The sequence below is a fragment of the Zea mays genome, chromosome 3 (genome assembly GCF_902167145.1).
Source record: "Zea mays cultivar B73 chromosome 3, Zm-B73-REFERENCE-NAM-5.0, whole genome shotgun sequence".
Taxonomy (NCBI): domain Eukaryota; kingdom Viridiplantae; phylum Streptophyta; class Magnoliopsida; order Poales; family Poaceae; genus Zea; species Zea mays.
The window spans coordinates 28140599-28151929 of NC_050098.1; the positions used below are offsets into that span (position 1 = coordinate 28140599).

Genomic DNA, 11331 nt, shown 5'->3' on the forward strand with positions numbered 1-11331 from the left:
AACACAAAGAAGAAGCACACACTATCTTTCGATGAATCTCACAAGGCACTAGTGCTAAACTCAAATGAGTAGGTCTCTTTTGCTTGCTCTCTCTTTTGTGGCACTTGTGTTGGTTGTAGTGGTCTAAATCTTGTGTATAGGATGGATCAATGAATATATGTGGTTGGGAGGGCTTGAGTATGTCAACTAGATGACTTGGAATGTTGCTTGGGCTCCCACACCTTGAAGTGGCCGGTTGGGGTGGTATTTATAGCCACCTTCCAATTTTGTAGCCGTTGGAGAAGCTGCTGGCGATGGGTGCACCGGACAGTCCGGTGCACACCGGACATGTCCGGTGCGCCAGCCACGTCATCCTATCCGTTGAGATTGGAGCTGGTCGACCGTTGAGGCTTTGTCCTCATGTGGCACCGGACAGTCCGGTGCAGCACCGGACAGTCCGGTGCCCCTCTGACTTCTGCTCTGACACTCTGAATTCAACTGTACACTTTGCAGAGTCGACCGTTGCGCGCAGATGACCGTTGCTCCACTGGCACACCGGACAGTCCGGTGTACACCGGACAGTCCGGTGTACACCGGACAGTCCGGTGAATTTTAGCGGAGCGACCTCCCATTTTCCCGAAGCTGGCCAGTTCAGAGCCGCTTCACTCTGGAGCACCGGACACTGTCCGGTGGTGCACTGGACAGTCCGGTGAATTATAGTGGGCTGCGCCTGAGAAACCCGAAGGTGAAGAGTTTGAAGACAATCCTCCCTGGTGCACCGGACACTGTCCGGTGGCAAACCGGACAGTCCGGTGCGCCATACCAGGGAGCACTTCGGTTTCTCTTTGCTCCTTTCTTTTGAACCCTGTCTTGTTCTTTTTATTGGTTTTGAGTTGAATCTTTGGCACCTGTAGAACATGTAATCTAGAGCAAACTAATTAGTCCAATTGTTTGTGTTGGACATTCAACCACCAAAATCATTTAGGAAGAGGTTTAAAGCCTATTTCCCTTTCAGAGTGCTCTGTAAGCATAGGAATAGGAGTGTGTTTGATGGTGTTGCTCCTTGTGTTCAAGTAGCTCTTCTAGATGCTAAGGAGGAAGCTTTGGATTGGTGTTTGGCGGGAGTTAAGGGCATGTCTCTACTTCAAGCCTTTGATCCAGGGTAGAAGGTTTTAGCGTTGGCCCTTGTGTTGTGTGGGTTTTGTTGTACTTTTGCAGGGTTCTTTTTCCCTTCTTTTTATCTTCTTAATTAAATGATACGTAGCTGTTCTGCGTATTCGAGAAAATATTCTTAGATCTCTTCACCTCAATTCAAAAGAAAGGGCGAGAGAAATTTAAACAAGATGAAAATTTGTAAGTACAATTAAAATGTTAAGCATGGCTTATTTGCTTGAATTTGGCATCATAAGTTTTGCAATTTATAAATTTTAAAAAACTAATGGTGATATATTCGAAGACAGAGCTAGGAAAAAATTTAGGGTAGACTAAACTAAACCGTTACAGACAATGTATGTTTTAAATTTGAGGGGAGACTACAGACTCCATGGCTCGAGAGCGCTAGGGAGCATAGGCCTCGCATGCCCACCGCTACGCCCATCATTGGTTATATTTAAGTGTTTGGTTCAATTGTCTAGTTTGTAACTAATCTAATATATATATATGAAGCCTTGTGCTTCCAATAACTAGAGGATGACATGGCTCAACGGTGCCATCCGGTTCAGCCGCACCAGATTCGGGCGGCTATAAAAACACCCCCAGGTTGTCTGTGATTAGGTTTTAGCGGCGATGGCGGTTCCATCAGACGTGCAAGCGGCGGCGATACCGGGGGCGAGCGACGGTGGTGTCCCGAGGCAGGCAACCAGCGACGGTGTTCCCCAAAACCGAGCAACGACGCTCCCGAGGCAAACGAGCTGCGGCGGCGCATCCCAGGCCCGGTGGCGACGACGGTTGCGCACGGCGCGGTAGGCTTCGGCAGCGGCGGTGGCGGCCACGGGAGACGTGGGTGGCTTCGGCAGTGGCAGCGGCGGCCACGGGAGACGTGGGTGGCTCCGGTGGTTGCGTGAGGGGCGGTTGTCTCCAGTGATGGCGGCCACACGAGGCGTGGGTGGCTCCTGCGTCCTTCGATGACCAAATCCTGCAATCCGGTGGCCTCGCCGGCGTCCTCTGACGACGACTCTGTCCAATCATTTGTTTATGCATGCGGCTGTTGGTTGAGCCCATACTAATTTTTTCATTAATTATGATGTATGGTGTAGATATCTATGCAACTTTATGTAACAATTTATACTTTACGCGATATCAGTCATCCAACTTTTGTGTGTATGTTGTGGGAACGAAAATGTCATTCAAAATTTGTGTGCATGCAATGGAAACTCTCATGATCAGTCATAATTTTCGGATCTACATAAAAATAAGAATCACATGCATGTGTCTAGTGCTTGCCATAGTGTTCAGATCTCCCAAGCATGCGTCTAGTGGTGGACGTGCTTGAATGCATGTTCCTCGTGGAGGTACGACATACAATCGCGTACATATTTTTATGTCACTTTGTATATATATCTATGCCAACATCAATATGTTATCAACAACTTTCACGTTGGATCGGTATTTTACACTCATAACTACGGATTTTACGCTCAAAACTGAAGTTTTTACACTTCAACATGGAGATGCGTCCACTAGTGAACGATATGCCAGATTTTTACGCAGTGTACTACATTGCATAAATAGTATAATTAGTATTAGTATGAAGCATAAACTTGTTCTAACGAGCCCAGCTGCATGGCTGTTGGAGCGATCCAATATTTATGTAGGAAAATAAAGCATTTAAATAAGATTCTTTTTTATCCATGCATGCCAATCCAATTTTCTTTCATCGTACATTCATGTCATTCTAAATTTGTACACATGAAGCAGAAAATGATTTTTTTACGTAGTGTACCGCATTGCATAAATAACTACATCGTGTAACGTAATTAGTATCAGTATATATCATAAACTGGTTCTAACGAGCCTAGCTATATGGTTGTTGGAGTGATTCTATATTTACTAGGTATATGCCCGTGCTTTGCTACGGAATCAATATGATAAAATACGTTGATTTGTAAAAACCCTAATTGTTATTATAAACAAGCTGGGAAGAAAATCAAAAGAGCCTGTTTGCTCAATGATATCATAGTACTTGAACCCCTGAACGTGACAATAGCTTACATGCCCACCAAATTCTGTTGTAACCCACTGAGGCCTTGGCTTGACACCATAGCTTTTGATGCAATCCTCATCATAGGAAGCACAGTCAAATTTATATGGTGGATACATGCTCCTCTGTTCACTGTAAGACATTGGCATTACCATCTCGGTACAAGCCTGTTTTAAGCAAGAATGAACCATAAGGCACACAATATAGTAGCACACCCTATCAAAGGAAACCATTGCATAGAAACATATTAAAAACTGTTGTTTCAGGACCTGTCAGTCCCATCCACCCATTCCATGGGGATCATCATTTAGATCAAAGCAGTCAACAATGTCAGTATAATTGTAATATACATTTACTCCTGCATATATACGTTCCAGAGTACCAGTGCCCTTAGGTTGACTGTCGATATTTCCGCATACCTGAAACAGAGAAAGGACAATCTAGTAAGCAATGGTACGTAGTATTAATAAAACACATGATGCCTACAGAATGTAAAAGGTAGCTCACAAGAACACGGTTCTCATGATTGCAATGTTGACATGTCACGATTATTGGCCTATTGGGACATGATGTTGTGAACAATGCAATGGAATAGTAACATATTCAGGAATGTTACTGAAAGTTACTTATTTATTATTGTTTTCAGCAGAAACATGAAGGACAGGTCTGACACAGTGGTGAGAAACCTTTTCACTAAGCCAAAGGTTTTGTGTTCAATGCAGCCTCTCTGCAAAAATGTAGGGATAAGACTTGCCTCGCTTAATCGGTTATTCTTTCCCCATACTCCAGTGATGTGGGAGCTGCCAGCACTGGGTCCGTCCTTTTTCTTTGAGCAGAAGAATACACAGAAATGTGCAGTACGATGTATGGAAATTGATGTTTAAGGACTAACTTCTTTAATAGGATTGGCTGGCAAAGGCCTGAGAAATTCTAATGGAAGTGGGTAATCCACCATGGCCAGATAACTGTACGCTGAGCTCAACCAATCTGAAAGGTCTCCACTTGTTTTCAGGGTCCTGCCAAAAAATGCAAACTACTATTAAGAAGAGCTCAGTGTAAAAGGCAAAGAATGAATAGTTTATGGAGATGACTCATTGGCAAAGGTGGAACGTTTTACTTAGTTTCAGAAGACCATCTTGCTCGTTTGCTTGGTCATCTAATTCTTTCCAGGAGTCTTTTATTGTAAAAAAACAGCTTAAACTTCTCCTCTAAACACAACACAGAAAAAAATTGTGTCAGATTAGTCGAACGGTTGATAAAGAATGATAGAAACAACAAAAAAGGCACAAGGCAGTAAAATACACACCCTAAAATCATCAGATACGAGATCATAGAATATAGTAGAAGGAACAATGTCCTCAAACTGTAGGATCGAAGCTGATGATGCAAGACCCCAATAGCAATATGGGGATATTTGAGTCTCATCCAAGCAGCTAGCACTACACAATCAATGACATTAGTAGCAGCACATGATTCAAATTTCAATCACAATGAGTGTTAAGCCACTATCATATCAGAACCAAGAAAATAAAATTGGAATGCAGGTTGGCATTGAAATAATGGAGTCGAAGACGGCTCTTACTTCCACCATATGAGCCCCCAAAGAGCACAACGGGGCTACCCTCTGCCGATAGGTTCCTCTTGAGGTCAGTGAGCAGCACAACAAAGTCAGCAAGCGCCTGCTTGGCCATGAGATACGTCGGGGACTTGGAGTCACTGTACGCCTTGGCTTTGCTACCGAAAGGCATGGACTCTCCGTAGTAGCGATGCTGCAGCACACAAGCGAGCGACCATCGCTCGCACCATAAACAATATAGCGTTTCAAACGGAATGTTTTTAAAACGAAGAAGAGATACGAGTACGAGACGAGTGAGGCCGCGGAAGAACGATTGCCTCAGGCGGCGAAGCGTGGGTCGGCATCCCAGATGAGGCCGGAGTTGGCGGCGAACCAGGCGATGTCGCCCTTGTTGCCGCAGTAGAAGAAGATGGGGCCACCGGGTCCATCTCATCCACCGCCGTGGCCTACCAGGTACCGCTGCTAGAAGAACACTACCGCCTTGTCCTCGTCCCCGACCCCTGGAAAGCTGAAGTGGTCCAACCACGGGCGGCGTGCAGAGGGGGAGGAGGGTGGGGGATCTGCGGCTCGATGAGACGCGTGCGCGTTGATGGCGGGGAGCAGAGGGGGAGGAGGGTGGGGGATCCGCGGCGCGACAACCTTCCTTGATGGCCGTGTGCGCGTTGATGGCGTATCGACAGAACCGTGCACCAAAAGATTGTGTACGCCTACAATAGCATCTTAAGTAGTAGTAGAGACTAAAATACTATGTCTCCAACTAGGTGTTGAGTTGAACTGATGTAAAATATATCATAGTTATGTTATGGCATACATTAAACTGTAGTTTTGAGAAACAAAGTTCCCAAGCAGTCCTTAACCGTGTTGCACAGTGAACCGCTAGAGGCAGGGTAGCGGCAGCCGACCCATCTACGTGGTTGTCAGTATTTATTAGTTGGAAAAATTTATAATGGATGAAAAGTATGGATAGAAAACGATATTTTATGGTTATAGTAAGAGAAATATTTAGAGAGAACCGTTGTGAGAAATGAAAAAAAATTAGGATGAAATGTTAACGATGTGACACAAAAGTGGGATATACAAAGAGAAATTTAGGAGGAACTGCTGAAGACACTCTTACACTTTGTCTGAGATGTTTTCAAGTGTGAGAGCCTTTCAGATTTGGCATATAAGCAACCAAACATCTCAGATTTTATGAAATATGCATCCGCTCCACCAGGATATACGATGCATCCTATATCTACCAACCAAACACACCGAACTCCAACCAGACCCTTCCAAAACTCCAACCTGATGCGGCAAAAAGAGAAGGCAGGTGCAGTGGTGCAGTCAAGAAAGGATGGAGCCAGACAAAACTGATCCAGGGTCTCGGCCAAACGTGCCTTTCAAAGTTAAAATTGTCACGATTCTCGAATGAAACTAACACATAAGTTTATTTTTATCCAGGTTACCAAACCTTTACAGCACAACAAACTCCCACCCTGAAGAACCGTTATCACCTTACTAAACAGTTCGTCTGAACTAAGCTCTCATATATGCCCTAAAGCCAAAACAGCCTCAATGCTTCAGCAAGACAGCAATGCCCAATAATCTAAGAGCAGCATGTCACTGGTGTGCAATAGGAGAGTTAAGCACCGAGCACGTGAAGCATGATGGCGTTCTGAGCGTGCATTCTGTTCTCAACCTGGGGGAACACGATTGAGTTGGGAGCCTCAATGGCGCCATCAGTCACCTCCACTCCTCTCTCTGCAAGCAAACAGTGCATAAGGTAGGCCTATGGGCCAGCAATCTCCATCAGGGTTTCATCCACTTGCAATATAGGATAAAATAGAAGTGTTAGCTGAAGGCTAACAATGTAAGCTGTAATTACGACTGAAAAACACAGAAATAAGACATTGAGCAACGGTTGCTTATACAGTTTCACTGCCACTTGAACACCACAATTATGATTTGAGATAAAGACAGTATCTTGAATCATATGAAGGTCAGAACATATACGATAATTTCTCTATTTGTAACTCAATCGCCTCACGGGCTTATGTTATGTATATGTACTTGGAGTACACGCAGAATCTAGAAAGTGTGAAAAACAAACATACCGTGAATCCCTGGAACTTCTGTTTTCTATAATCAACTTCTTCCTTTTGTCCCATACTGGCCCAAACATCTGTGTACACAACGTCTGCTCCCTTAACTGCTTCCCTGGGACTGTTTGTTATTTCAATCTTACTGATTCCAGCACCCCTGGCCATCTCCACTGTGTGTGCATCAGGCTCAAATCCCTTAGGACAAGCACATACAAAGTGAAAAGGAAGCACATCAGCCAATAACAGCCATGAGTGCACAATGTTGTTCCCATCTCCAACATAGACAACCTACAACGCAATCGAAGAAGACAATTGGTTACAACCCAGAAACTCAAAATTAGACACAGGTCAAATGCAGATAATTCAGTGTTATGAGTCTACCTTAGTGTTTTCAATACGACCAATCTGCTCAAGCATAGTAAGTGCATCAGCCATTATCTGGCATGGATGGTTATAGTCAGTGAGACCATTTATGACAGGTACATATGCATATTTTGCCAAGTCCAAAATATCCTACCAAAACCATATGAGAAGTTAGGAGACAATGTTTGGATGGAAACAAAAGGAATCAAAACCAACTGGAACTACCTAACATCAATATGAGAAGGACAAATGACAGCGATAAATTATGAACTATGAACATAAAGTAACAATATCCAAGACAACTAAACAAACATGATCTTGAGGCAAGATATCAACTCAAAACACCAATTATTTGTTTACATCCAGATAAAACGAGTTTGATCTTCATATCAGATAGAACACAAACAAACCAAGAAAACACTAAAGAAAACTGCCAAGATGATGATATCAGTTCAAAAACACCACACATCCATATACATATCAGGACCCAAGTTGGTTTATTAGAATTAAACACACTTACTGTTTCAGTTAAATAAATACCAAATTGAAGTTGTTGTTTCATAATAATATATTCCCACTAACAAATTTTTACTTTAACTAATGACTATAGTGCTTGTAGTTTTGAGAATGATATCCGATTGTTGTGCTTAAGCAGCACAGAGAAGGCAGATCAATTATGTAAAAAGAAAAATGATCCAGGTTATGTGACGTTGTTGGTTATGTTGGTAAAAAGACCATATAAAAGAAATCTTAATTATGCAACTCATGACCATACTTGGTGAGCAAAGACCCTAGCCATAATGATGTCATTATAGCCAGAAAAGTACTCTAGCAACATCACGACACACAATCATATTATAAAGAATTCAATTTCAATATAGGCTATAAAACTTTTAAGAATTGTGTACACCATGTGCCATTGATTCATTAGGTAAGCACATGTTTAAAAAGAGACGACATACCATGTCTATTTATATATGGGCAGTATGCTTTGCAAAAACATCTGCACAGGTGCTTTGGCCTTCTATCAGCTACTTCACCATGGACGCCACCTCGTTGATGTCCACACGGATCTGCTCCTTGTCATCCCTCTCTCGGATTGTCACATTTGTTGAATCCATTGCCACAACAAATGGAACACCAATCTCATCGGTCCTCTCATATCTCCTCCCAATAGAAATTGCTGCAAGAGAACAAACACAAGATTAAGCTTGCATATGTAGTCCATCCAGCCTAGGTTGTACAGACTAGACTATTTAAGATCGTAACGCACATACCAGTAGTGTCAATAATATGGGAGATACCAACAGTTGTTAATGCCTTGGTGATCTCTTTGGCGGCAGCATCAAACTCTTGATTCTTGACGAGGGGAACATGGTGCACTTGATAGGAGCCACATCAACGAATTTTGGATGTGATTTGTCCTCTAGGTCCACGAAATGCCCAATCTCTATCAATGTGAATTCACTCACTCGGAGAAGACCTTGACGTGGCAAGATCTGATTAACAAGTTCCAGACATAGTGAGTACATTAAAAAAGGGAATATCAAAGCAACTATTGTGTAGCCAATAACTTCTTTTTAGAAGCAGACTAGTGCTATTTGCTTACTCTACAGCAAGTAACAAATGTACTATCAAATATCACACTAAAAACAAAGTTAATATAGAACTTTTATTAATTTCACTCACAGGACATGAGCCACTGAACCATCACATAAATTTTGAACAGCGGTTGAAGCATGCCACAATTGCAGAAGCAACAAGTGAAATGATATATAATACTATGACTATTAGTGAAAACAATAAGTTCACATGTTGAGCTACGCATTTGTTTCACAATCACTACATCATATTTAGCTCATAATTTACTTCCTCTTATTCTTGCTGCCAACGAGCAAGACGACGTAGTAGAGTGTCCTAAAGCTTCATGGGGTTGGTCAGACGTAATAAATTATAAAAAATGTCAATCCACACCCACGCAAAAAATCCAACAGTTGAAAAGCTTTTGTTCATACTCCAGTTTTCAGTGTAGTTTTGAAACACCAGCATGTACATCTAATCAACAAATCATCACATATGTGGTGAGATCTGTAATTCCATTTATACATAATTCATACGCTCCTTTTATGAATTCATGATTTGGTTGACGTGAGGTTCTCACATAAGTGGTGAGATCAACAATGTATGGAAGGTGAAGGGCAATCCTCCTTAGCCTAGAACAATGTGGGCTTTAAACATGACTGATATATTTGCTTTATTTTTATAGGTTTGATGATAAATAGACTGATGAGCTTGAAAAGGAAGGTTTAGAAAATACAATTGAGAGCAATTTGAGAAGCTAATCCATAATCTACAACTTTCTCTCCAACTTACCAAAATTGCCGGGGAAATGGTGTCACAGTTGACACATTGAATAATCCAGTTCTCATGTGTCTCCCTTGTTGTGTACTTGTCAAGGATGTGGTAGCTTCAACTGAATTTCTCACCATAACCTCTTGCATGCTATCACGTGCAGCTTGAAACTCCTATCTTAGCAATGTTGTTGTGCACTGAGCTTTATGCCATTGCAGCCTATTGTGTAGTGAGTAAAATCACCTCTTGTGTCATCTACAATAGATTCTAGGAAGGACGAGGACCCATAAAGCTTGATTTGATTTTCTCTAAGCTTTTGCACATGTAGACTTGATATGCACTGGACCGCATCATGTTGTCCACCATTTGTTTTAAGTTCTCGTATCAGTAGTGTTCCTGTGGAGTGGGCAGCATCACTCCGTCCACCATCTCCTCTAAGTTTTTGCACCGCAATATCTCTATGCATTGAGAAGCATAACATCCACCATCTGATCCAAGATTTTGCATCTCTAATGTTACCATGCACTAGGCGGAGTGATGCTGATGTTGACCTCGCCGGAGCCGCGGTCGCCCGTGGCGCAGGACCCCTTGCCGGAGGCATCAAAGGTGCAGCCGGAGTGGCCCCAGAAGCGGCCCGACCACCCCTGCGGCGCGTACAGAGAGCGTGACTGCCCCGGCGCGAGCGCGAAGCCCGTGGTCTCCAGCGGCGGCGTCCTCGAGCCGGACAGCAGGCCCGGCCACACCGTGTCGCCGCAGCGGTTGGTGAAGGTGAACGTGATGCCGCATACCGACCCTGCGCGACGGACGTGAGCACCGCACCGGAAACGGACACCGGTTCAGTCACACTTGCACTTCCTCCCCCACGAATCCGAACAGGCGGGATCGATTGATACTAGCAGAAGGGAAAGAACACCAGGCACGCGCTACCGGAAAATGAATCAGAGCCACCACGTACGTACCTTGGAAGAAGGAGAGGATGAGGATGGGGATCGAGGCCGGCGAGCCCGGCAGGGGCGCCCGAGATGCCATTGAAGCGACCAGCACGCTGTCAGGAGAGAAGCTCGAGCTCGAGGCGCGCTGGTGGTCAGGGAGCTTGACTGTGAGACTGGATGGACAATTAGTGCTAGCTAGAGGGAGGATGGACTCTTATGGACCGGGGCGGCGAGGCAGGTGCGGCCGAGTAATAAGGCGGCGGCGGCGGTTGGGGAGTGGAGGAGGTGGTGGAAGTGGTCACGACCCACACGGCCCGCGCTCGCTTGCGGAGCAGGGGGGAACGAGGGATGGGCCGACGTGGGGCTGCGGGGAGCCGGGAGAGTGGAGCAGTTGCGATCGATGGACAGAGGAGGCTTGAAGCGGAGGCGACGGGACGGACGGTGATGATTTGACGTATATAGATGGACGGTGCAGATTGGCTGAAGGCAGAACCAGGGAAGGCAGCCTACCCCTTACAGCCTTAATAGTAGTATAGATAGAGGAAATAAAACATTTAAATAAGATTTTTTTCCCAAACATGATGAGTTGAATAAGTTACGCACCATGAGATTTTAATACACGTGCTTGCATTAGGGGTGGACCCACGTATTAATCATAACTGATTTGGGAGAGATTTTTATTTTTCCTACGGTGCACTTAATTTTTAAGTCATTCTGTATAACTATTTACGACATCTGCAACAAGTATTTATACCTCTTTTTGATTCCACGCCCAGAAATCACGTTCAAGCTATTTTCTTTTCTGCGACCGCTCCCACAAATCACCGCAATCACTAGGATATAATA

General features: G+C 44.0%; 1 protein-coding gene and 1 pseudogene across 1 annotated transcript; both read right to left on the reverse strand.

Annotated features, from left to right (window-relative positions):
• Positions 1 to 1748: 1748 nt before the first annotated feature.
• Positions 1749 to 6516, reverse strand: LOC103651842 (lysosomal Pro-X carboxypeptidase-like; annotated as a pseudogene).
• LOC103651843 (ornithine carbamoyltransferase, chloroplastic) lies at positions 6198 to 7338 on the reverse strand. Its single transcript, XM_020550676.1, has 3 exons — positions 7220 to 7338; positions 6851 to 7126; positions 6198 to 6561 (listed from the first exon to the last, which is right to left on the reverse strand). Exons 1-3 carry the CDS (start codon positions 7271 to 7273, stop codon positions 6526 to 6528), a joined length of 366 nt encoding a protein of 121 aa, XP_020406265.1. The 5' UTR covers positions 7274 to 7338; the 3' UTR covers positions 6198 to 6525.
• Between the last annotated feature and the right edge of the window lie 3993 nt (positions 7339 to 11331).

Coding starts and splice junctions, on each gene's coding strand:
- LOC103651843 (XM_020550676.1), bottom strand. CDS start 7,273: ATGGCTGATGCACTTACTATGCTTGAGCAGATTGGTCGTATTGAAAAC. Junction 7,127..7,219: donor GTCGTATTGAAAACACTAAG/GTAGACTCATAA, acceptor ATTGCGTTGTAG/GTTGTCTATGTTGGAGATGG. Junction 6,562..6,850: donor AGAAGTTCCAGGGATTCACG/GTATGTTTGTTT, acceptor CCTATATTGCAA/GTGGATGAAACCCTGATGGA.